This window comes from Pelophylax lessonae, assembly GCF_965119305.1.
Source record: "Pelophylax lessonae genome assembly, chromosome: 5".
In the NCBI taxonomy this organism is placed as follows: Eukaryota; Metazoa; Chordata; class Amphibia; order Anura; family Ranidae; genus Pelophylax; species Pelophylax lessonae.
In genome coordinates, this window is record NC_138772.1 from 34,425,637 (window position 1) to 34,453,133 (window position 27,497).

Here is a 27,497-nt window from a genome sequence, read left to right on the forward strand (position 1 = left end):
CAGGGCGTGCCTTACACTGTGCCACGTACAGTCTGCAGGGCGTGCCTTACACTGTGCCACGTACAGTCTGCAGGGCGTGCCTTACACTGTGCCACGTACAGTCTGCAGGGCGTGCCTTACACTGTGCAACGTACAGTCTGCAGGGCGTGCCTTACACTGTGCAACGTACATGCTACGCACAGCCTGCAGAGCGTGCCTTACACTGTGCCACGTACAGTCTGCAGGGCGTGCCTTACACTGTGCCACGCACAGTCTGCAGGGCGTGCCTTACACTGTGCCACGTACAGTCTGCAGGGCGTGCCTTACACTGTGCCACGTACAGTCTGCAGGGCGTGCCTTACACTGTGCCACGTACAGTCTGCAGGGCGTGCCTTACACTGTGCAACGTACAGTCTGCAGGGCGTGCCTTACACTGTGCAACGTACAGTCTGCAGGGCGTGCCTTACACTGTGCCACGTACAGTCTGCAGGGCGTGCCTTACACTGTGCCACGTACAGTCTGCAGGGCGTGCCTTACACTGTGCCACGTACAGCCTGCAGGGCGTGCCTTACACTGTGCCACGTACAGCCTGCAGGGCGTGCCTTACACTGTGCCACGTACAGCCTGCAGGGCGTGCCTTACACTGTGCCACGTACAGCCTGCAGGGCGTGCCTTACACTGTGCCACGTACAGCCTGCAGGGCGTGCCTTACACTGTGCCACGTACAGCCTGCAGGGCGTGCCTTACACTGTGCCACGTACAGCCTGCAAAGTGTGCCTTACACTGTGCCACGTACAGCCTGCAAAGTGTGCCTTACACTGTGCCACGTACAGCCTGCAAAGTGTGCCTTACACTGTGCCACGTACAGCCTGCAAAGTGTGCCTTACACTGTGCCACGTACAGCCTGCAAAGTGTGCCTTACACTGTGCCACGTACAGCCTGCAAAGTGTGCCTTACACTGTGCCACGTACAGCCTGCAAAGTGTGCCTTACACTGTGCCACGTACAGCCTGCAAAGTGTGCCTTACACTGTGCCACGCACAGCCTGCAAAGTGTGCCTTACACTGTGCCACGCACAGCCTACAGGGTGTGCCTTACACTGTGCCACGCACAGCCTGCAGGGCTGTGCCTTACACTGTGCCACGCACAGCCTGCAGGGCTGTGCCTTACACTGTGCCACGTACAGCCTGCAGGGTGTGCCTTACAATTTGCCATGTACAGTCAGTGAGCAATGTGATCTGTAACAGTTTCATGTCCAAGCTGTTCGCAGACACGGAGTTTCCATGATAGTATGTGTTGACAGGAAGTGGGTTGAATGCCGCTGGACATCATCCAACGCTGAAACAGGCCTGGTGGCCTAACAGGGACAGAGGGCTGAAGCATGGAGGTGGTGAGCATCGCAGTGAAACAAGTGCAAAGCCGGGAGTTAGGATTTAACCTTTACGTGACCAAACTTCGTAAAAAGTAAAATGACATCTGGCTACTACCGGTTGTTTTTTTCTTTGCTTTTTCTTTAATGACCCCCCCCAAATCCTTTGTTTGTTTTAATTGAAGTACTCAAAATGTGGGTTTAATGAAACGTCTAAACAGTGACAGGTGGTTTCTGGGCTTTGATGTTTTGGCAGATGACAGAGCTAGGATCCACGATATCAGCAGGCTCATAGTCAAGGTTTCTACATGAACCCAAGCTAAAAAAATGTAAGTGTCTATTAGCAGAAAAATACATAGAATTGATCCACTGTAAATGGGTTTATGTACGCTGTTAACCACCTGACCTTTGGAATGTACCCCCTTCATGACAAGCAGTTGCGCGGCCATACAACACTGTACTCAAAAGAAATGTATATCTTTTCACAAATAGAGCTTTCTTTTGGTGGTACATTGATCACCACTGGGTTTTTCATTATATAAACAAAAAAAACGCCTTGTATACAATGCCTGTTATAAAACATATTCAATAAAAAAAAATATAAAAAAATTATTGTATTCTGTTACGTCTTTTATAAAAAAAAAAATCCTAATAAGTGTCCCAATAATTGGTTTGTGTGAAAGTTATAGTATCTACAAACTTTGGTATATATACTTGAATTTACGCAGTTATAGACACTATACTGTAATGGCGGTGATCAGCGACTTATAGTGTACGGCGAGCAATCTGGCGCTAAAAGACACTGGCTGGGAGGATCACTAACTGACACGGATATCACTAGTGACACTAATACAGTGATCAGTGATAATACTTTATTAATGTTGGGAAGGGGTTAACATCTAGGGGCAATCGAGGGGTTAACTGTGGTGCCTAAAGCTGGATACACACTATACAACTTTTGTTGTCAGATTTCCTTTAGATTTACCTTTTCTATGTAGTGCAAGGGCCTGCCTGATTGCATACAAATTGGAAGTGTTTAGGTTTGACCTCATATTATATGGTTTTGGTAAGTCTGAAGGAAAATATCTAAAGAAAATTGTATAGTGTTTATGGCCCATAACAAATGTGTAATGTGTGTATTGTATGTTGCTTTTACTTTCTGATCTGGTTGTTTTTTTCTCCCTGCTTTTCAGGGAGAACAGCCAGATCGCTGTTCCTATGAACACAGGGTTTTGTTTGTGTGTGATTGGACACAGACGATCAGCAGGTTTTAGCCAAAATCCTTAGCTGAAATCTGCTGCCCAAATCGTGCTGTGTCCAATCACAGCACGGGTCGGCAATGGGCACATGCATGAGCACCCCAAACCTGGAAGGAGGACAAGTATGTACATGACTTAACCTGCACCTGCCGCCTGCTCATAGTAAATTTACTGTGAGCTGTTGGCAGATGGTTAAAAGAGCAAAGGTCATCGCCATAACATAGGAGGAAGTATTAGGAATTCCAGCAAGGGATGAAAAACGGAATTTTTGTAAAATCTTACCTGTAAAATTCCTTTCTCTGAGTCCTCCGACAGTCGCCGCCTCTTCATATTCGTCACATATGGGGTATTAGACTTTGCTCCGAAGGAGTAGCTAGGCAACAGAATATGTTAACAATAAAGCTTTAACATATCCCACCCTCAAGGGGTGGTCCCCTCAGTCAATACCCTCCTACTTCCTGCAACCATATCTCAGTTTTAGTGGAATAGCAGTAGAGTATACATTCAAACCCCAAAAGAGGGGCGGGGGCGGCGACTGTCGGAGGACTCAGAGAAAGGAATTTTACAGGTAAGATTTTACAAAAATTCAGTTTTCTCTTACGTCCTCCGACAGTCGCCGCCTCTTCATATTCGTCACATATGGGGACGTCCCAAAGCAGTGCAAACATGAGGGGTGGGAAACGCATCCGCGCCGAAAGGCAACGCAGTCTCCACATCAAAGAAAGGAACCTTACCAAAGGAAGGAAACCAGCTGGGCAACAGCAAAAATAAGTGCTCAACAGGAGCAACAACCCAGGAAAAGACAAAAAAAAACCCAGGGGATACAAAAAACTATCCCAACAGCCAGGAGTCCCCAACAAGGGACCCTAGGGAACAGCCGCACTAAGAACCTTGCGGCCAAAGGAAGCATCCGCCGATGCCTGAACATCTACTTTGTAGAATTTTGTGAAAGTGTGCACGGTCGACCAAGTCGCCGCCTTACACACCTGGGCTACAGAAGCCCCATGACGGCAGGCCCAAGACGTACTCAGAGATCTAGTAGAGTGCGCCTTCACAGGCACAGGGGGAACCTTCCCCTGCAAGGCATAGGCCTGTTCAATGGTCTGCCTGATCCATTTGGCGATGGTAGAGGCCGAAGCCGCCATACCCTTCCGAGGACCCTCTGGAAGAACAAACAAGGAGTCCGTCTTACGAAAAGACTCAGTCGATTTAAGGTAAACCCTTATCGCCCGAACAACATCCAGAGAGTGCAATCTCATCTCCTTTGGATGTTTAGGCTTCGTGCACAACGAAGGCAAAACAATATCCTCGTTAAGATGGAATTCCGAAACTCGTTTCGGCAGAAAAGAAGGATTAGGTCGCAAGACCACCTTATCCAAATGAACAACCAGGTACGGAGACTTGCAGGACAAAGCCGCCAGTTCCGACACTCTGCGAGCCGAAGTGATCGCCACCAAAAAGGCGACCTTTTTGGACAACATAGACAACGAGATCTCCCTGATCTGTTCAAAAGGAGCACGTTGTAACACAGATAGAACGAGATTCAAGTCCCAAGGGGGCAAAGGATCCCTCCTAGGAGGAACCAGATGCCGCACACCCTGAATAAAGGTGCCAACCAAGGAGTTGGAAGCCACGGGACGTTGAAACAGAACGGCCAGCGCAGACACCTGACCCTTTATCGTAGCCAGCGCCAAACGCTGATCGACACCCGTCTGAAGGAAAGACAGCACACGGGAAACAGAGTACGTGCGGGGTGAAAACCCCCTGGACTCACACCAGGCAAAATAGGCCTTCCAAGTACGGTAATAAACCTTCCCCGAGGAAGACTTCCTCGCGTTGATCAAAGTATGAACGACCTCTGGAGAGAGACCCCTCTCCTTCAGGACCTCGGTCTCAACAGCCAGGCCGTCAAAGCCAGCGACTGTAAAGCAGGATGGTAAATCGGTCCTTGAGACAGTAGATCGTCTCGAAGAGGCAGACGCCACGGGGCGTCGACCGCCAGATTCACGAGGTCTGCGTACCAGGACCGGCGAGGCCAGTCCGGTGCCACAAGAATCACCGTGCTGCGTTCCGAGTGTAACCTGCGAAGGAACCAGGACAGCAACTGAATCGGTGGAAACGCGTACATCAGCCTGTACTGATGCCACGGGGCCACTAACGCGTCCGACGCGTCTGCCCGAGGATCGCGCGTCCTTGCCACGAACCTCTTCACCTTGTAGTTGAGGCGAGACGCGAACAGGTCCACATCTGGAAGACCCCACTTCGCGCACAACATCTGGAAGACAGCCGGGTGGAGAGACCATTCCCCCTGATCCAGGGTCTGGCGACTCAGATAGTCCGCCTGCCAGTTCTCCACTCCCGGAATGTGAACCGCCGTTATCGCCGGGACACGAGTCTCGGCCCAAGATAGAATGTCGGCCACTTCTCGAGCCGCTCGGGCACTCCTGGTGCCCCCTTGGTGGTTGATGTAGGCCACCGCCGTGGCATTGTCCGTCTGCACCCGAACCGGGCAGCCCTGCAGCCGGTCCGTCCAGCGATGAAGACAGAGCCTTATCGCACGCAATTCCAGAATGTTGATCGGGAGGGAAGACTCCCCCCTCCGACCAGGTCCCCTGGGCGGACAGAACGCCCAGAACACCACCCCAGCCCGACAGGCTGGCATCCGTGGTGATTACCGTCCACGAGATCGGACGAAACGACTTGCCCCCGGACACCAACGGGGACTGGAGCCACCACAGAAGGTTTTCCCTGGTGCGATGACTCAACGAGATCTGAAGATCCAGAGATTGAGGTCGCCCGTCCCACCTGGACAGGATCTCCGCTTGGAGACCCCGCGTGTGAAACTGCGCGAAAGGAATCGCCTCGAAGGCCGAGACCATCAATCCCAGACATCTCATACACGTCCGCAGAGACGAGTGTGGAACGTCCCTGAGGGACCTGACTTCCTCCTGAAGAGTCCAGAGTTTGTCTTCCGGCAGGAAGACCTTCGCCTGCACCGAGTCCAGTATCATTCCCAGATAGGGGAGACGAACCGACGGACTCAGTGTCGACTTTGGAACATTTATCGTCCAACCAAACTCCTGCAGAGTTTGCATTGTGACAGACAGGTCCTCCTCCAGACCCTGGCTGGTCGCAGACCGAACCAGAATGTCGTCCAGATACCCCAGGACAGAAATGCCCTGGGCCCTCAATAATGCCAGAACCGGTGCAAGCACCTTGGTGAAGACCCGCGGAGCCGAGGCGAGACCAAAGGGCAACGCCACGAACTGGAAGTGATCCTCCGCAATGGCAAATCGAAGGTATCTCTGATGACCCTCGAATATGGGGATGTGAAGGTACGCATCCTTCAAATCGATGGAGGCCATGAATTCCCCCGGAACGAGGGCAGCCACCACCGAGCGCAGGGATTCCATGCGGAACTTGCGAACCCGCACAGAGCGGTTCAGAGCCTCCAAGTCCAGAATCGGACGAACCTTGCCCTCCTTCCTGGGCACGGTGAACAGATTGGAATAAAACCCCCGAAATCTGTCCCGATGAGGCACCGGAACCACCACTCCCTGAGCCCTCAGGTCCCGCACCGCCAGGTGCAGATCCCGCAGGCGCTCTGGAGACAGTTGAAGATTTGAGGGAAAAAATCTGCTCTCCGGCCGAGAGAGAAACTCGATCTTGTAACCAGATCGAACGATTTCCAGAACCCATCTGTCCCGCACACGGGCCAACCAGGGCTGAAGAAAACCGAGCAAGCGTCCCCCCACCCCAAAACTGGGTGAGGGCGCCCCTTCAGGCCGAACTGTTATGGGCTGCAGGTCCGGATTGGCCGGACTTCTGTTTCCCAGACCAGGGCTTCTTCTGAGAGCCTTGGCCTTTGAACGGTTTGCCCTTGTAGTGCGGCCGAAAGGCACGAAAGGACCCCTGAGGGGGCCGAAAATTAGCATGCTTCTTCCCAGAAGCCCCCTTAGCCTTGGGGAAATGGGGCAAGAGAGTGCTCTTACCCCCGGTGATCCCCTTAATCAACACATCCAGGGACTCCCCAAAAAGGCGAGACCCATCATAAGGCAGATTGGCTAAGGTCTTACGTGAAGATTGGTCCACCGACCAACATTTCAACCAAACCAGGCGGCGAGACAACACCGCCACGCTGTGCACACGTGCAGCCAACGGAATCAGGTCCAGGTCCGCATCACACAGATACATGACACCCTGGTGGATCTGATCCACCATACCCAGGGTCGCCGCCGAGGCCGAATCGGCCACTAGGACGCGCCTAAGCATCTGCGTCCAACTTGCGATCGCCTGGGCCGCCATGAGAGAAGCAAACAGAGTCTTAAGCATAGAACCCGTAACAGAATAAGTATGACGGGCAAGAGACTCCAGTCTCCTATCCGTGGCATCACGGAAAACAGGGGAACCCTCTGCAGGAATCGCAGTGGCTTTGTTCAAAACCGCAATTGCATGATCCACTGGCGGAGGCACACACCACCGTTCATCAGTGGCAGGCGAGAAAGGATAACGCAGCTTGATCCTTAACAGCGCGCTGAAAATCAGCATTGCAGGGAAAAACCTGCGGCGTCCTGCGTTTCCTCTGCGTCCCATAAGCCGCCAAGGCAGCGGGGGGACACACTTCGTCCTGCAAACGTAGCGTCTGCTTAATGGAAGCAATCAACTCATCCATGATTGCAAGCTCTTCAGGCGAGCCAGGGGGAGAATTATCAACCCCCTCAACTTCAGCCTCTACCTCAGACCCCACTAGATCAAGAGAGGAGCGGGACCCCGATAAGGAGGTCCCTGCCAGAACAGCCCCATCACCTTCACCCTCAGAATCAGAGGACAGAGCAACTCTGGGCCGTTTAGTAGATTGAGCAGCCACCAGCATTTGCACCTGGGCAGCAAGGCCAGCCACAATAGTGGCTAAATCCCCCCCTGGGGGGGAAACAGCGGTCCCCTGGCTTTCCACCAATACAGTAGGAAACTTGCCCTCCTGAGAATCCATTGCCCCTGTAATGCCAGACAACCAAGGGTTAACTGCCCCCTTTTAGCAAGCGCGGCAAGCGCAGCCCACCGCACCACACTCAGGCACAATGAGACCCCCACAGGGAATATACAAACTGAATACAGGCAATGGATAGCAAGAACAGAAGGATAAAACCTGAGGAGACCCCGCTGCTGCCTCGATCGGTGTTCCTGGAAAGAGGAAGTGATGCTGCCAGGGCGCTCTATGTAAGCCTATGGAGGCTACAAGAAAATGGCCGCCGTGCATGTAAACCATGCGGCCGGAGCGGGCGCCGGTAAAATGGCGTCGTTTGGCGCCGAAAACGCCGCCCCACAGTGCATAAAAACACACACATTACATCCCAATATAAGGATACATGTTAGATCGCCGCAGCGATCGCTGTATATGCCCAAACATGCCAAGAAAAAACATGCCCCACAGCACACAGCTTCTCACACTGCCCAGCCTGACACACACAGTGTCATACAGCTCCCCCCCCCCCCTTGCAGCCCACAGCATGCAGCCGAGAGATAGGGAGACAAGCAGTGTGATTAAAGGCAGGTTACACAGTCCCAGACTGAGACCCCCCCAGACAGACAGGTCCCCACATAAATACACTTACCTCACATGGCGTGGGGAACCCGCACAGGCGAACAAGCCGCTGCACATGAGGCAGGGAGAGTCGCAATTCAAGACGCACACAATGGAGGTTAAGAAACCGCACAGCGTCCGGTGAGGTAGCCACCTCACCAATCATCCCTGCACCGAACAGGGATGGGTCGTTCACTGTGCCAGGAGCGTTACCTGGCTGAACGCTCGATGGCAGACTGGGAAGCCACTGACCCACGACCTGCGACCAGGGGGATCAGCCCGAGACCCAGTCCGCATGATCCTCTTCGTCCGAAGAACTAACTAATGCTGACAAAAATAACAGCTAAGTAAAGATAGAGAGAAAACTCAAACAAAATATTAAAAAGAAGAAAGAGTCTGGGACAGAAAGTCCCAGCACAGAGAGAGCCAGCCACTCCTGACAAGCTAGACATTAAAACTGAGATATGGTTGCAGGAAGTAGGAGGGTATTGACTGAGGGGACCACCCCTTGAGGGTGGGATATGTTAAAGCTTTATTGTTAACATATTCTGTTGCCTAGCTACTCCTTCGGAGCAAAGTCTAATACCCCATATGTGACGAATATGAAGAGGCGGCGACTGTCGGAGGACGTAAGAGAAACATTGCTTGGGATTTCAGTGCAGCAAAAGCAGCGTTGTCAGCGCATGACAGGAAGTTAGGAGCTCACTGGATTTCTGTCAGATTAACAGATATATATGAAGAGATAAAACATGAGGAAATGTGCATGTGTTGCAAAGATGTACCTCTTGCTACCTAACATGTATATAAAAAATAAATAAAAGGTTGTACGTACCTATTTTAGTCTGGTCCGGTCACGTGATCCTGCAGCTCCAGTTACCTTGTGTCAGTGAGCAGCAGCTACAGGAGGAGGAGGAAGCAGCAAACGTTGGGACATGGGAGCCTATGAGTGACATTATGGCTCCCAGAATTCCCAACCATTAAGTGCTCCCTCCTCTCCCCTGCAGCCGCTGCTCTGTAACACAGGGGAGATCACATGACTGGACCAGAGCAGATAAATAAACAGGAAAGTATGCACATGTTTTTTAACAAAGGGCAGGCAGGATAGGTAGCAGGAGGGGGGAGGGAACATTTCGAAGAATAGTTTGTGTTAGGCTGGAATTCCACTTTAAGCTGAACATTTACCATCCATCGCCTATAAAACACCAAACAAAAGTCCTAGAGTATTGGTGTCCAGCCCCAAGGGGTTGAGAAGCTGAGGGGTTGATTTACTAAAACTGGAGAATGCAAATTCTGATGCAGCGCTGCATAGAAACCAACTTCCAGGTTTTTTGTCAAAGCTTAAATGAACAAGTTGAAGTTAGAAGCCGATTGGCTCCCATGCAGAGCAGCACCAGATTTTGCACTCTCCAGTTTTATTAAATCAACCTCTAAGTGTCCAGCCTTCCACAGGCACAGCATAAATCCTCAGAGATCTTCTGTCTTTACTGTCAAATATTAAGAGAAACCTTAACTTACCGAACCCTGATGAGACCTGAACGGGGAGAAATCTCATTCCTAAACGAGTTCCCAATCTGAGCAGCCGCAAATGGCAATTTTCCCTGATTAAATTCCAACAGCCGTTTGAAGTTGAGGAAGATTCCTTGTGCAGTTTCTGGTCGGAGATACCTAGATATGGGAAAATGGACAGTCAAAGGAAAGCTGCATTCAAATATGGCAGGCCAATGACAATGACTTAGGGAACAGCTCCGTTTTCTCAAAGTGCTGGGGAGTGAATTCATTTCCCACTGGGGTCCCATTTCCATATTTTTTCATTATCTCAGCATTTGCTAGGGTATTCGCTAGGAACATTAGTCCATACGAGATAATGGCAGGCAACCCGGTGCATTCAAAATTCTTTATTAGGCACCATGTACAAACAGCACAGTAAAGCTATACTGTGCAGTTTTTACATGTAGCCCAATAAAGAATTTGGAATGTACCGGGTTGCCTGCTATTATCTCCTATGGACTGATGTTTTGGAAGCACAGACTCCAGCCATGAGCACCGGACCTCTGCAATCTATGTGGTAAAAGGCTAGTTGAGCATGGGTCTAGTTTTTCCAGATTCTCTAGGAAATCTAGTTTTAGCTTTTGATCAAATCATTCCTATATATTTTGTACATCTGTATGACTGTAGTGGGAAAACCACATTTATACACACTGTTGTAGAGCATTATACTTCTATGCAAACCTTTAAACACAGTGTATAGCCAACATTAGGTGGACAGACCCCCAGATGACAGAGCTCAAATGTTTTACTGTTAATACTACAGTGTGAAAGACAGATACTTAATGGACACTGAGAATATGGTTTGGATTGCTTCAAATGGATTATGTGTTTACACTTATGATAATGTGTATTGTACTTCCATGTCAGAGACAGTCTGTCACTGGTGGTCTTTTCCTATTGTCTGTGTATTGAGGTGTGATGTGTATTCTGTTAAGACTGCCTGACCCATTGTTAATTCACATATTGTTTCTGTCCAGATGGCTAGATAATTAGTTCAGGTTAATTATATTTCTGTATACAATTTCATCTGCATATGATAATGTAATCAGGCAACCCCTGACCTGTGTGTGGTAATCTGATCAGGAGGGGAATGTCCATGCTGTATATAAACTGTGTGCGTTGTTCAATAAAGGAGAAGGTTACAGTACAAGCTAAGTTGTCGGCTAGCTTTGTATGGGGGCGGCTGGAATATTTGATATCTATGTTCAAGACTGAAGGAAGCCGTATACTGACGTAAGTCTACGTGTGGGTCACGGTTCCGTTACATACAGCATATAAAAACATATCAAACAATTATGCACTTCTGGTAGAAGTTTGATGAAGGCCCTTTTCTGTTACAACATAACTGAGCCCCCGTGCACAAAGCCACCTCCATTATGAAATGGTTTGAGGAGTTTGGAGAGGAGGATTTGAGTATTCTGCACAGAGCCCAGCGCAATTTCATATTAATGCCCATTAATTAATGGAATTAATTAATGGGATGTCCAACAAGCACATATAGGTGTGAGGGTCAAGTGTACACAACAATTTGGGCTCTAATTGGTAAGACCTGTTTCATTCATGCTTCAGCTTGTATAAGAGCAGTGTGAACAAGAAAGAATTTACAAAGCATTTGCAGAGCTTTCAGCAATCTTTGTTGAGGCTTTTAAAGTGCCCTTCAATTCCTGTTTGTAAATGTTATACATAGATCCTAATGGGAGTGCTGACTGGCACTTTAAGCCAGCTGCTAGCAGGCTTCAGCACAACTTGAAGATTGTTGAAAGCCTGCCAAAAACAGCTAGCAGCTTGTTTAAATTGACAATCAGCACTCCTATTAGGATCCATCTATAACATTTCAAAACAGAAGCTGAAGGGTGCTTTCAAGGCTTAAACCTAGTACACACGATGAGATTATCAGATGAATGATTGTCCGTTTTTTTTTTTTTTTTGGATGCTAGTCTCTTATCGAAAACAAATAGGTTAATAAAGTACCAAAATTATAGTACGACAGATTAAAAATTCGGAAGTGATGTAATGTATTTGCATTGAATTTTTGGACAAAAACTGTACTAACTAAACGGAAATCACACGATCTGGTACTGTATGAGAAAAATTTGTGTTTGTCCCTTCAAAAAATTTTGGAGGAAAGCCGAGTACCAACAATCAGATTATCGTGCGATCGTTTCAAAAGCAGTTTTTTGCTGAACGTTCCATAAAAGCTCACGGTTCACACTGCTCTTATACAAGCTGAAGCCTGTGTGAAACAGGCCTAAAAGTAATAAATGGTTAGTAAAGAGTAGATTACACACCCTGTCATGTTGCCCCCGGGTCCGATGGACGTCTGGAACATCAGATTGAAAGACACTGGAGGGGTGAGGTCATTTAAGGTAATGGGGGACTTTACGTTGTATTTGACAAAGAGGTCTGCCAGTTCTTGCTGTCCGTAATTGTCCATCTATTTAAAGAAAATTCAAGGGAAAACAAAATCAAACTCTGCATTCAATTATTGAGTAGGAGCAAAAAATACATACATGATCATACAAACAGAGGAGTAAGACCTAGTGCTACGCACACAATACCAAATTTTGGGGAATTTGAGCACTGGAGAGGGGACAAACTTATCAATACACAGATTTTGCCCAATCTGTCCGCTGCAATGTCGAAGTCCCTCTAAAAAACGCTGATTGCCGCCATTACTAATAAAAACCAAAAAAATTGCAAAAATCTATCCTAGTTTGTAAACGCTATAACTTTTGCACAAACCAATTAAAATATGCTTTTTGGGATTTTTTTTTTTTTTTACCAAAAATATGTAGCAGAATACAAATTGGCCTAAATTGATAAAGAAATTAGATTTTTAAAACATTTTTATTGGGAATATTTTATAGCAGAAAGTAAAAAAAATATGGCTTTTTTTTCAAAATTGTCACTTTTTGTTTACAGCGCAAAATCTAAAAATCGCACAGGTGATGAAATACCACCTAAAAGAAAGCTCTATTTGTGGGGAAAAAAAGGACATCAATTGTATTTGGGTACAGCGTCCCTTGATGTAATTGACTGCAATCTTTTAAATTGTGATACAATTTACATTTTTTTGTGTTAACAAATAAAGCTATATATATTTTTATATAAATAATGCTTTCATACGTTTCCTTAGTATCGTTGTAAAGACCCACTCCTTGCTAGCACATGACAATTATTTGGGGATGAGTTACCATATAGAATAATGGCCAGGTGAAAGCAATAAGATATTAGAGCACAAAAATACAATGCAATCCGGTTACATAGTTAGTGAGGTTGAAAAAAAAGACACCAGTCCATCCAGTTCAACCCATGAGTGTGTGTATAAGTATTTATGTCAATAGTACATTGTATACCCTTGTATTTTGTGGTCTTTATGGTGCCCATCTAATAGTTTTTTGAAACTATCGATGCTCCCCGCTGACATCACTGCTTGTGGAAGAGAATTCCACATCCTTACCGCTCTGACGGTATAGAATCCTTTACGCAATTTAAGGTTAAACCGTTTTTCTTCTAATTTTAGCGAATGGCCGCGAGTCCTTTATATTCCCTTTCGCTGAATAGTTTGTTCCCTACGCTAGGGTCACCAGTACAGTATTTGTACATTGATATCATATCCCCCCTCAAGCGTCTCTTCTCCAGAGAGAATAATTTCAGTGCTTGTAGTCTTTCCTCATAGCTGAGATCCTCCAGTCCCTTTATTAGCTTTGTTGCCCTTCTCTGGACTCTCTCCAGTTCCAGCACATCCTTCCTGAGGACCGGTGCCCAGAACTGGACAGCATACTCCGAGAGAATTATCGTTTTATCTCTGGAGTGAATCCCTACATGCCAGTATTCTGTTGCCTTTGCTTGTAGCAGCTTGACATTGCATGCAATTGCTGAGCTTGTCTACTAGCACACCCAGGTCTTTTTCCATCTTATATTCCCCTAAAGGCTCTCCCCCTAGTGAGTAACTTGCATTCGTATTTCTGGCACCCAAATCCATTACCCTACATTTTGCAACATTAAACCTCATTTGCCATGTAGATGTCCACCCCATTATTTTGTTCAGGTCTTCTTGTAAGGTTTCCATATCCTGTGTAGAAGTTATTGCCCTGCTTAATTTGGCATCATCCGTAAATACAGAAATTGAGCTGTTTATCCCATCCTCTAGGTCTTTTATGAATAAATTAAATAGGATAGGTCCCAGGACAGATCCTTGGGGGACCCCACTTTCCACACCAGACCATTCCGAGTACTCCCCATTTATCAACACCCTTTGGACGCTTTAAAGCCAGCTTTTAATCCAGGTACTCACTTTATGGTCTATACCTATGTACCTTCGTTTGTACAGTAAGCGTTTGTGGGGAACTATATCAAATGCCTTTGAAAAATCCAGATACACCACATCCACAGGCCTTCCTTTATCTAGATGGCAGCTCACTTCTTCATAGAAGGTTAATAGATTGGTCTGGCAAGAGCGCTTTTTAAAAAGTAATCCATCCTGATTACTTCTAATGATACCGTTTTCATTACTAAAGTCTTGTCTATAGTCCTGATCATCCCCTCCATTATCTTACAGACTAGGTTAGGCTAACCGGCCTGTAGTTCCCAGGGACATATCTCGGCCCTTTTTTAAATATTGGTACCATGTTGGCTTTTTTCCAATCAACTGGTACTATTCCACTCAGTAGACTATCCATAAAAAATTAGGAACAATGGCCTGGCTAACACCTGGCTGAGTTCTTTAAGGACCCTCGGGTGTAAGCCATCTGGTCCCAGTGACTTATTTATGTTAAGTTTTCCAAGTCTAGTTCGGAGTCTGTCTTCTGTTAACCATGAGGGGTGCTTCCTGTGACACGTTTTTAACTTTAACATTACAGTCTAGGTTACTGTATCCCCCCAATTCTTTTGTGAAGACCGAGGAGAAGAATTTATTTAGTGCCTTCTCCCTGTGCTTTGTAGCCAGATTCCCTTCATCGTCCTTTATGGGGCAATGTGTTCTGGCCTCACTTTCGTACGATTTATATTCCTAAAGAATTTCTTGTTTCTTTTTTTACTCTCTTCCACTATGTGCCTTTCGTGTTCTATTTTAGCCACCTTGATTGTGCTTTCACATTTCCTATTGCATTCTTTGTAATGTTGGAATGCTGCCAATGACCCCTCAGCCTTGTATTTTTTGAAGGCCTTTTCTCTAGTTTTTTTTATGCATTTTTAAGTTGGAGTTTAGCCACCAAGGGTTTATTTTAGCTCTTTTAAAACGTATTCCCGTTGGAATGCACTGGCTAATACCTTTATTTAGGATGTTCCTTAAGCACTCCCATTTTTCCTCGGTGTTCTCTCTTTCTAGGATTTTATCCCATTTTATATCATCTAAAAGAGCGCAGGTTAGGGAAGTTGGCTCTTTTGAAATTCAGTGTTCTTGTATAACGCTTGTGTTTCCCATTTCTATGATTTATACTAAAACGAATGGAACCATGGTCACTGTTTCCTAAGTTGTCCCCCATTTCTACATCCGTGATCAGGTCTGTATGGTTAGTAATCAGTAGGTCTAGTAACGCACTGTTTGTCGGTGCATTCACCCTCTGACCTATGAAATTGTACTGCAAAACATTTAGGAAATACAAGCCTTAGATGAATGCGCGGTTCCCTTCTGCCCAGACTATATCTAGATTATTAAAATCCCCCATTATGACATTTCCCATCCTTGATGCCATTCCAAGCTGTGATGGGAGGTCCGCCTTCCCCTCCTCCATCTGGTTGGGGGGCCTATAGCATATACCCAATATTACTTTCCCTATAGTACCTTTCCTATGAAGCTTTACCCATAGGGATACTACCTCCTTCCTAGCTCCATTCGCAATATTGTCCCTCATATTTATTTGCACATTGTTCTTGATATACAGGCATACCCCTCCCCCCTTTTTTACCCTTTCTATCTCTGCAATAAAGGGAATACCCCTGAATGGTTGCCAGGAAATCATGAAAGCTGTCAAACCAAGTCTCTGAAATTCCCACAAAATCACAATCCTCCTCATACATTAGCAGCTCCAGTTCTCCCATTTTGTTGGCCAGACTTCTAGCTTTGGCATACAAACCTTGCAATTTTGTCCAGTTGTATACTATATCCTCGTTAGATGTTATGTGGCTGCACTTTCGATTTATCAGCCTACCTACCTTGGGTTTTGGATCTCTGGTCACCCTACCGCCAATGCCCCCAATAATGCCCGCTGAACCTTGCTTCAGGCTGGCTAATTCTACATCTTTCCCCTCTACCCTTCCTGTCACCCAATTACTCTGCTCTGGGGCCTGCACCCTTGTATCTCCACCCACCTCTGTGCTGGCCCCTGCCAGTTACGTTTCCATCTCTCCTTATGTATGGAGAGTCTTCTCAGTGTTGTCAGTTGCTTCCCTAGATTGAGGACCTGAGCTTCCAGGGAAGCAAGGTGCTTACATTTTGCGCAGCTGTATTTGCCCTCGATCAAATGAACGAGGAGCGCATACATGCCACAAGATGTACACCAAGTTGCAACTCCACACCGCCCAGGCATCATATTCACAAATTTAATAGGGATTGGGAATTTAATTCTGTCCGATTAGCTGTTTACTAGCTTCCTGAAGATAATTTCTCAGCACACACAGTTACTCAGCAGTATTCAACACTACACAGTCTCACCACTCAGGTACTCGCACCACACCCTCCTCAGCCAGCATCCCTACTACACACAGTCACAGTCTCAGTCTTTTTTTCTAGTTTGTCTCTCTGTGCTCCTGCTCAGTCGTCCCTGTAAACGAAAGCCCCGTACACACGTACCGATTGTCGGCCGTAAATATTCGGCCGACGACCGATCGTAGGCTTGTTAGTATGATGCTTCCGACAGCGCATTTTCGGCCGAACAGAATCTGTCGTGCAGGCATTAAAATTTTTGTTGGCCAACACCAGAACGGCCGATTGTTCGCCAGTCAGTACAGATTTCGGCCGACAGACAGCAGATTTGTAAGACTGGGCATGCTCAGAAAAGAAAAAAAACGACAAGGAAAGTAAACAAGCACATGATATCACTTCTGCAGTCGGCTGTTGTTGGCTGACAAAATTCGTGTGCAGTCTTTTGCAGTTTTCAACAGACATGACAGCCCTGGACAAAAGACGGCCGATTGTTCGGCCGACGATCGGTACGTGTGTACGAGGCTTAACACTGACACTTGCAGGACTTGTCAGTGGATTCCTTCTTCCTCAGTCAGCCTGCTTCTCTGCTCCCGCTGCCTGTCACAATCCCACACTCCCTCACTCAGCAATTTCACTTACCTGCTCCCCCGGTCAGCCTGTCACCTCTTGGTCTCCCGGTCCCGCTGTCACTCCCGCCGCACTTGATCCCCAAGTCGCCTGCTGCCGCTCCTGGTCACCCACCGCTGCTGCCTCTCGCGATTGGCTTCTTGGCCCCCCGGGTCACCAGCCGCCGCCTCTCAGTCTCATGGGGGGGTACCGGTCAGCAACAGCCCTCACTGAGCAGCTCTCACTCCACACCACGCTGTCTCAGTGACAGCACTTCCGCCTTTCTCTCGGCAAGTAACAGCACCACCTGCTGCAGTATGTTACTGGTTGCAGTATGTTACCAAAAGAAGTGCATTCACTACTTTTGTTGTGGTGCGATTTCAGCCTATTCAAGATGAAGAGGCTGATTTCGCACTGCACAGAACTGCATGTAAATTCCTAGTGTGAACTGGTCCAAAATCACGAAAGGCTGAGCCACCCATTAGATGTGTCAAGAGAACTTTACCAGACAACACTGCTCACCTGCGTTAACACACTCTCCATTTCTGCTTTCTTTTCTGCGGTGCACTTTTTGTCAGACATGAGTTTCTGGAGATGAGCTGCCAAATAAATAACCTTTAGAATGACAGAAAACTACTACAGTCTTGTGTGTAGTATCATCAGCATTGCAATCACATAGAACAATTATCTGCAGGAAATAATCAATATGAAGAAAAAGGGGGTTGAAGGGACGGGGGGGGGGGGGGGGGGAGGACAGAAGAAGGTACAGGCAATGATCGGAGAAGACAGGAGAGTAAGATAGGTGAAAGAAATGCACAATGAGCAGAGGGGGCAATGAGGGAGGGTGTAGAGTGTTCCTGAAAATGCTGGCTTTAAATGCGTCACCTTTTAGAAGATGGTCGGCCCGGAAACATTCACCGTTCTTGACATCTTTCACCATAAAATCGGCAAACTTGTCAACGTGCCCAGACGTCCTAAAATATAAATAGGAGGGTGCCATGTGTAACCAAAAAGCAGTAATGTAACGAAACCACCTTGTATATGAAAATATGAACATCTAGATCGTTCTATCATTTCTGCAATTCAATGAATTTCACAGACAGTTATGTACTACAAAACAACTGACTACTACCCCTACCTATAACTGGCCTTCACAGCAAGGAGCATATGGAAGGGCAACATATGTCAAACAAAACCAAAGAAATTCCCAACTGAACTCGCCAGCCAGTCTGCAACCAACCGAATTCACCTCTCTAACAATTCACGTTAAAAACAGGGGTTTAGTTTGCACACATTTGCAAATACATGCGTAAGCTGCAGAGCCAATTCATGGCACCCCAGTATTATCTGCAGTCCGGATTGCATGTACACTCAAAAAAAAAAAAAAAAAAAAGCCATTCTGTTATTTTTCAACTTGCTTTACAGACCAAGCTGTCCAGCAAAAGTGGCAGTTAGAGGAGTAAGACAATCCATTTACCACTGACAGGGGTGCCTTCAATGGTCATCCTTAATTTATGTAAAACTTCTATCCAAAAAAGAAAAAAAAAAAAAAACTTGCTGTAACTGCTTAACCACTTGCCGACCTCCGCAAGTACATATACTGCGGCGGTCAGCCCCTCACAGGCAAAGTGACGTAGGGGTACGTCACTAGCCTGTGAGGCTCTGGAGAGCGAGTGCGCACCGCCGGATGCGCGCTCCCGCTCGGTCACGGACCCCCCGCGGGTGTCACTCGCGATCGTCCGTTAGAGCGGGAGAAAGGTAGGCGGCTAATGTAAACAAGCCGCCTGTCATTCTCCCCTGTGTATGAATGGTGATCATACGGTTCTACTATGTAGGACCGTTGATCACTGTTCATACACCTCAAGCCATAGCCAATCACAGTTAGAATCACGCCCCTAGGGAAACACGTTACCCCTCCCTCTCAAAAAAAGTTAACCCCTTCACTGCCAGTGTCATTTTACAGTAACAGTGCATATGTATAGCACTAATTACTGTAGTAATGTCACTGGTACCCCCAAAAGTGTCAAAAATGTCAGTCAAGGGTCCGATCTGTCCACCACAATGTCGCAGTACCGCAAAATAAAAAATAAAAAAAATCGCAGATCGTCGCCATTACGCGTTAAAAAAAAAAAAAAGACAAAAATCTTTCCCTTAGTAATCACAATAACTTTCGCGCAAACCAATCAAAATACGCTTTTTGCGATTTTTTTTTACCAAAAATATGTAGCATAAAACAAATTGGCCTAAAATGTTAAAAAAATTTGATTTTTAAATTTTTTTGGGGGGGAATTTCGTATAAAAAAATGTGAAAAATATTGTTATTTTTGCAAAATTGACGCTCTTTTTTTGTTTATAGCGCATGATCAAATAAAAAAAAAAACGCACAGGTGATCAAATACCACCAAAAGAAAGCTCTATTTGTGGGAAAAAAAGGACGTCAAATTCGTTTAGGTACAGCGTCGCACGACCGCGCAATTGTCCGTTAAAGTCACGCAATGCCGAATCGCAAAATAGGCCCTGGTCAGGAAGGGGGTAAAATCTTTTCCGGGGCTTAAGTGGTTAAAAAGTGTTAGCCCTATAGATCCCATTGAGGTTGCCCGGGGGTGAGGGGAGTAGTTAATTTCAGGTCCCCCAGCACTTCACTCAGATACAATTTACCCTGATGTAAACTTTGACAAACAGTCTCACCGGTGGTACGAAGTGATGATATCGACTATATGCCGAATAGCTACATACGGAATTGATCCGTCAGTGCTAATTTGACAATCCTGGTCTAGGGGCACCGCTTACTCATTGTTCTGGTCACTGGGCGATTAACCCCAGACTATTTCTAAAATGTTATATTTATACATTGTTTATGCAGATCTCTCTCCTTTGTTCATTCTCGCAAGACTGTTCGAGACATTATATGTATCAGATCCTGTCTAATTTTACGGATTCTCACTCTTGTAACACACTGCAATGTTCTTTTTATGTTTTGTTTTTGATTTTTCTCTATGTCTGCCACAATTTTAAAGGAATTTTAACATGCTAATTTCAGCACTTCCTGGTATACTTAAAACCTACCCACCCCCTTTGTCTTTCATACAATCCTATTGGCCAGTAAGGCTGCCCATTACAATTACTGGCCAATAGGAACATGCTGAAAGAACCTTCTGCCAGAAATTCTAGCTTGCTACATCCTGTCAAGCAATGCTGCATTTGCCATTCATCAGGATTCCATTTAGAACTGGAGAAATGAGGACCGGGAAGGATCACAGATTATTATAAGAAGCTGGCAGATGGCAGCTCTTCAGTGCCCACCCTAAACGCTTAATTAGCCTTTGACAATACAGGTAGGAGAAGAGACAATTACTTGAGAACAGGCTCTGGGGTCAGCATGGTGCAGTCTATTTCCAGGATCTGCTCCTCCTGTATGAAGTGCTGTCTCCACGTCTGGATGATGTTATTTTTCAGCGCACATCCGACAGGCCCGAAGTCATACAATCCACTGACCCCTGAAATAGACAACCACGGTAAACCAGCAAGAAATTTACATTACACCTAAAGTGATAAAGTAAAAATTCTTATTTTTCATTAAGATAAAAAAAAAAGGTTATACTTACCTGCTCTGTGTAATAGTTTTGCACAGAGCAGCCCTGATCCTCCCCTTCTGGGCTTCCCCGCCAGCACTCCTGGCTCCTCCTGCTGGCCGCGTGCCAACCATAGCAAGCAGTTTGCTCTGGGGGCACTCATGCATGCTCACTCCTGAGCCTTGCTGTATGTGTCCATTGGCACACAGAGTACGTCTTTTCCGCGCCCCCTCTCTTATCACTAAGGTAAGGTTATATATTCACAATCTTCTTTTAAAGGTACAATGGGTCGCTGAAGGCAGCTCACTCTCGCTGTGATTACACAAAGCGGGAGGTCAGAGGCGGGTATTGCGGACTTGATTCCAATTCTGTCAAAATATGCAAGGAAAGGAAACCACTTTGCCACTCTAGATGTCTTGCGAGTACCAAAAGGAACCCGCGGCTCTGACGCAGCTTCAGTTGCGTCCTCCATCCACAAGGTCTCACGAACAGATACAATCAGTGCTTCTACCAGCGCCTTTTCATGCACTGTCACAGATGTGGAGGAATCCTCCTCGCTGCCAGAGGATTCCAGGCGCGTGGTCGCAGACCCGGCAGGGTGACCCACGTTCGATGTGGTCGAATCAGATTCAGGAGTCTCCTCCACCTGGGACACAAGGGACTCCAGGACCATCAGTGCATGGATGGATGGTTGGGACCGGGAGGTCCCCGCAGCCTCAGAGAGGGGTTCAGGTAGGGAAACGAGCTCCAAAGACTCCAGGAGTCACTAGGGGGACCCCACAAAAAGTGTAACACACTGCTAAGGGACAACCCCCACTGTGGTGGCAGCATCACCCGGTTGCCAAGCACAACGCACAGACGATTCTCAACAGAGAGGGAGAGGACCCCACCAGACTCACCACCCGCCGACACAGGCACCTGCAATCCACCAGGAGAATCTGCACTACACGTGCAGCGATGAGGAAACGAAATGATCCAGGAGTCAGCACCAGGGGATAAGGAGGGGCTCCCACCGCCAAAATCGCCACTCACGGGGCTCCACTGCCATGGCCGCCGCCATTTGCAATGCAAACCAAAAAAAAAAAAGGCCCCTGAACTACACAAGCATGGCCGCCATGTATAGGAATACGCAAGGCTATAACAAAATGGCGGCACCACGGGGCCTATAGGGGTCCAGCAATCAGGAGACCAGACCTCAGGACAGATCCAGGCAAGACCAGGTCATTAGATCGTCCGGTCGCTGGCCGGGGAAGGATGAGGAACTTGGCAAGGGGGGTGCCTGCAGAAGGAGGGGAACCCAGGGGTCTGGCCGTCCCAAGGAGGGGGGCCTACATCCACCCCAAAACCCCCTAGGGATGGGGGGGGGGGGGGGGGACAGCTACTCACCATACCAGGAACCAGGTGGGCACGGCTCCAGACAGATCCTCCTCTCCATCGAAATGGGGGGCTGTCGGCCAAGAGGAACGCTGCAACTCAGGCCAAGGCCAGGTCATATGAGTCATCGTGAGGCCTTTAACTTGCAGGGCAGCCCCCGTCCAGTGGGACTATGTCGTGGCCGACCTAGCGCTCGCTGAGGCACGCACTCCATAGCCAGACTGGGGTGATTACTGGATCTAGATTATCCAGCCCATCGCTGAGTCTGGCAGTTGATTGTAGATCTCACAGGAAGAATCCAGGAGGAAAAAATTCTATCCAAAAAATTTCGCAAGGACCAAAGATCCCAGCAAGGAACTAGGTCCTTACTCCAGACTAGGCAGAGAAAAAAAAATAACTTAGTGACTATAGCAGGGAGAGGGAGTATACCCCCTGGGACTGCCCATGGGTGTAGCCAGAAGATTTTTTTCTGCCAAGTGTCCTACTCCTGTTGGGGGCAGCATAACCCAATGGTCAAGAATGCCAGGAGCTGTGTCTTTCAATGACTTTTTTTAATTTATTTTTTTTTTTCTTTAATAGCGCAAAAAATAAAAAAATGCAGAGATGATCAAACACCTCCAAAGGAAAGCTTTATTTGCAGAAAAAAAGGGCACACATTTTATTTGGTAACAGTGTTTCATGACCGTGCAATTGTCAGTTAAGCCCCGTACACACGTACTGATCGTCGGCCGAACGATCGGCCGTCTTTTGTCCAGGGCTGTCGTGTCTGTTGAAAACTGCAAAAGACTGCACACGAATTTTGTCGGCCAACAACAGCCGACTGCAGAAGTGATGTCATGTGATGGTTAACTTTCCCTGTCTTTTTTCTTTTCTGAGCATGCCCAGTCTTGCTAATCTGCTGTCTGTCGGCCGAAATCTGTACTGACTGGCGAACAATCGGCTGTTCTGGTGACGGCCAACAAAAATTTTTAAGTCTGCATGACAGATTCTGTTCGGCCGAAAATGCGCTGTCGGCTGTCGGAAGCATCATACTAACAAACCTACAACCCACGGCCGACAATCGGTACGTGTGTACGGGGCTTTAAAGTAACACAGTGCTGCATTGCAAAAAATGTCCTGGTCATGAAGGGGGGGGGGGGGGGGGTAAATCTTCCGGAGTTGAAGTGTTTAAAGACAGGGTCACTTTATTGCGCTTTTGTGCAAAAGACATGTTGCATAGTTTGTTGTTACAACAAAGAGCTTGCTCTAATCCCAGATTTATGAAATATAATTATAGAGGGATCACAAAACGGGAAGCCACAGTACAAAAATAAGCTGGCATATTAAATATTTCACAATAGGGGGTAGAGAAACCCCTCCTTTTTTTTTTATAAAACCCAATTCCCGGGCATAACGCTCTTACCAGGGTTAAAACATTTCTTGTCCTCAAAAGCAGCCCCCCGTCATGCAGGCTCTCCCACCTACATCCGGCAAATCCGATTGTTTACATGCCGGGATTTAGTAGGCTCCCTCAGATGTAAGCGTTGTAGGGCTCTTATATCCCACCGCTTGGATTGCATCTCAGTCCCTTCACAAAACACATAGCCCCAGGATTTGTCTCAGGACGGAGACCTTAGTGCTGGGGTATAAGAGCATGGCAGTGCTTCCGTCTGACTGGGACAGAAGTAAAGTGGGAGCTATACTAACCCCGCTATGTAAATTAGCATATTTGTAGGATGTAAGAGAAAGTCTGCATGGAGGGGGGTTGCTTTAGGGGTAAAGAAATATACAACTGCTTTTAAAAACCTTGTAAGGTTATTGTTGGGATCCAAAGTATATTTGGATGCTCTGTATCTTAAAGCGTAACTCCATTTTTGTTGAGAAAGAAAACACTCCCCTCTGGGTGATCTCTGTACATTGCAGGGATTGTAACAAACTTTGTTGCAGATTCCTAACTTTTATTATTTTGAAGAAATCATTGTTTGTTCCTCTGTGCCGAGTGGGTCTAATGGGAGTGGTTTCATAATTATCTATCAGCTGTGGCAGCTGCAGAGCTCCAATGAGGAAATCTGCTGGGCCTGCATCCCTTTAGACGTGTTTCTATTGGGAGGATCTCGCCAAAAATATTTTTGCTGCAGGGGATGCCAGAAATCTTAGTGCAGACTTCTGGGAAAATTGGTGAGCCAATCACACAAGCAGGAAAATGATGTTTCTGGGGGTGTGGTCAGTATACATTCTGTGTACAGAACAGCTCCAGGCGGCCATATTGCATTGCATTTTCAGAAAATGACAGCTGCAGATTGAAAAGGAAAGGTATTTTTTTATAACATTCAATTACAATATGATTCGTGTTGCAATTGTATACTCTATATTATTTTTTCTTTATTTGCTATTTTTTTCCCCTACAAAAGTGGAGTTTCCCTTTAAAAGTGGAACATCACTCTCCTACTAAACATTATTTAGTTGTAATCCTCATGCTGCTATCATTAGTAAATAAATAAGAAATGTATATCACATATACTTTTTTTTTTACCTGTTTGAGACCAAGCGTCCCTGTCGGCTGTTTTGTTTCAGAACAGACAGGGATAGTAGGAAGCAATTTATTATTTGCAGGGGGAACGACAGAACAGCACTTCACAGCTATACTGTAACTTAACCTGCGTACATATACTTGTTTTGAACTTTTTTTTTTTTATACATTTTTCCAGTTACTTTCTGGTTTCCTGCCTAGCTAAATTATGTCATACATCCCAGGAGTCTTCTTCGGGAGGGAAGAGAGAAGAAGGAGGGGGGGGGGGGAAGAGAGAAGAAGGAGGGGGGGGGGGGAAGAGAGAAGAAGGAGGGGAGGGGGGGGAAGAGAGAAGAAGGAGGGGAGGGGGGGGAAGAGAGAAGAAGGAGGGGAGGGGGGGGGGAAGAGAGAAGAAGGAGGGGAGGGGGGGGGGAAGAGAGAAGAAGGAGGGGAGGGGGGGGGGGGAAGAGAGAAGAAGGAGGGGAGGGGGGGGGGGAAGAGAGAAGAAGGAGGGGAGGGGGGGGGGGAAGAGAGAAGAAGGAGGGGAGGGGGGGGAGGGAAGAGAGAAGAAGGAGGGGAGGGGGGGGAAGAGAGAAGTAGGGGGGGGAAGAGAGAAGTAGGGGGGGGAAGAGAGAAGGAGGGGGGGGGAAGAGAGAAGGAGGGGGGGGAAGAGAGAAGGAGGGGGGGAAGAGAGAAGGAGGGGGGGGAAGAGAGAAGGAGGGGGGGGAAGAGAGAAGGAGGGGGGGGGGAAGAGAGAAGGAGGGGGGGGAAGAGAGGAGGGGGGGGGGGAAGAGAGAAGGAGGGGGGGGGGAAGAGAGAAGGAGGGGGGGGGAAGAGAGAAGGAGGGGGGGGGAAAGAGAGAAGGAGGGGGGGGAAAGAGAGAAGGAGGGGGGGGGGAAAGAGAGAAGGAGGGGGGGGGAAGAGAGAAGGAGGGGGGGAAGAGAGAAGGAGGGGGGGGGAAGAGAGAAGGAGGGGGGGAAGAGAGAAGGAGGGGGGGAGAAGAGAGAAGGAGGGGGGGGGAAGAGAGAAGGAGGGGGGGGGGGAAGAGAGAAGGAGGGGGGGGGGAAGAGAGAAGGAGGGGGGGGAAGAGAGAAGGAGGGGGGGGAAGAGAGAAGGAGGGGGGGGAAGAGAGAAGGAGGGGGGGGAGAAGAGAGAAGGAGGGGGGGGAGAAGAGAGAAGGAGGGGGGGGGGGAAGAGAGAAGGAGGGGGGGGGGGGGAAGAGAGAAGGAGGGGGGGGGGGAAGAGAGAAGAGAGAAGGAGGGGGGGGGGGAGAGAGAAGGAGGGGGGAAGAGAGAAGGAGGGGGGGAAGAGAGAAGGAGGGGGGGAAGAGAGAAGGAGGGGGGGAAGAGAGAAGGAGGGGGGGAAGAGAGAAGGAGGGGGGGAAGAGAGAAGGAGGGGAAGAGAGAAGGAGGGGTTTTCTCTGCAAAATAACACTCTCCCTGCCAGCGTGCTTGAGTTAAGGGCAGATGTAGTCCAGGAAGTAAATACTACTTGAATCCTTTGCCCTTACTCAAGATGGCCACAGCCAGAAAGACTAGGGGGTTGTTTTTTTAAAAAGATTTCTCAACCAAACAAAGCACGGATACATGGATGGATAAGGGAGTTTGCTTTGAATATTAAAAATGTATTTGTGTTTTTTAGCTTGTGGTGCTCAGATGCTTTAAAGTGGAACCAAACTTAAAATAGAAATCCAGCCTAAACCTAACTAGTCTTAAAGTGATTGTAAAGGCAGCAGGTTTTTATAACTTAATGCATTGTATGCATTAAGATAAAAAACCTTCTGTGTGCAGCAGCCCCCTTCATATTTACCTGAGCCCATCTTTATCCAGCAAGGTTGCAGGGGTTTCTCATGTGCCCAGGACTCCCCTCATTGGCTGAGTGGCGTGACTGGCTCCCGCTGCTGTCAAAGTCAGTCAGCCAATCAGGAGAGAGAAGGGGCGGGGCTGGGTCATGGCTCTGTGTCTGAATGGACACAGGGAGCTGTGACTCGGCTCGGCAAGCAGCTTGCTGTGGGGGCACTCAACAGGAGGGAAGGGCCAGGAGCAGCAACGAGGGACCAGAGAAGAGGAGGATCCGGGCTGCTCTGTGCAAAACCAACTGCACAGAGGTGGCAAGTATAACGTTTACTTTTTTTTTTTTTTTTTTTTTTTTTTAAACGAGACTTTACAATCACTTTAAAAATGTCCCCTTCTCCTAACACCCATGCTGGCTAACCTTTAAAAAAACAAAAAAAACAAATGCTTATACCCATTTTCAGCCCACTCCCAATAAGTTCACATGATCCCTTTTGTCGGCCAACAGTGGGGCTGCAGGGGAGAGGAGGGAGAACTGACAACTGCTGGGACATGGGAGACTATAGGTGACATCACCGCTCCCAGGCATTCCCAGCCATTGTGAAATGCTCTCTCTCCTCTCCCCTGCCTGACAACGGGATAACGTGATCAAACTGGAGCTGGCTAAGAATAAGTAGGCATATAATGCCTCGTTTCCACTGAGCGGATCGGTTCGTGTCGGTTCGGTACGGTACGCTATTTTGGGTGTTTCCATTATGAAAGTGGCCCATACAACTGAACCAAACCGCACCATTCCTGGTGCTGCTTCAGATGTAGGGCCATAGGAAATGGTACGGTACGGTTAGGGCGGAGCTACTGGCGTCACACGATAGATTCCACTGATTGGCGGACAGGAAAACTTCAATGCTCACGTCAAATGAAAGAGCAAAACAAACACCTCATTTGGTGTAAACCCTGCATGGTCCCTGGTGGCCCGACTTGCAGTGGAAACGCTCACCTGAATAGACCAGACCATTCTAACCCTTCCAAACTGTACCGACCCGAACCGTTCCGCTCAGTGGAAACGAGGCATAAATGTTTTTTTCTATACAGGTTAATCAGCATAGGTGTTAGGAGTGTAGGAGTGGACATTTCAAAGACTAGTTAGAGTGAGGATAATTCTACTTTAACGCCGGCGCCTTCCGCCCCTCTAAGGGTTTTCTGATGCTGGAAGGCAGGGCTTATAGTCATGTGACCGCCGTGATTGGCTGTCACATGATTGGAAAGCTCACGATTGCATGTCG

General features: G+C 47.5%; 1 protein-coding gene across 1 annotated transcript in view; it reads right to left on the reverse strand.

The window, feature by feature from the left end:
• The window catches only part of GARS1 (glycyl-tRNA synthetase 1), a 127,883-nt gene that overhangs the window by 65,861 nt on the left and 34,525 nt on the right, over positions 1-27,497 (reverse strand). The window contains exons 4-8 of the mRNA XM_082259058.1: positions 20,343-20,484; positions 17,873-17,961; positions 17,510-17,586; positions 12,024-12,169; positions 9,703-9,852 (exon numbers count right to left, since the gene is read on the reverse strand). Coding sequence (XP_082115184.1) covers positions 9,703-9,852; positions 12,024-12,169; positions 17,510-17,586; positions 17,873-17,961; positions 20,343-20,484 — 604 coding nt within the window. The remainder of the gene's footprint in view (positions 1-9,702; positions 9,853-12,023; positions 12,170-17,509; positions 17,587-17,872; positions 17,962-20,342; positions 20,485-27,497) is intronic.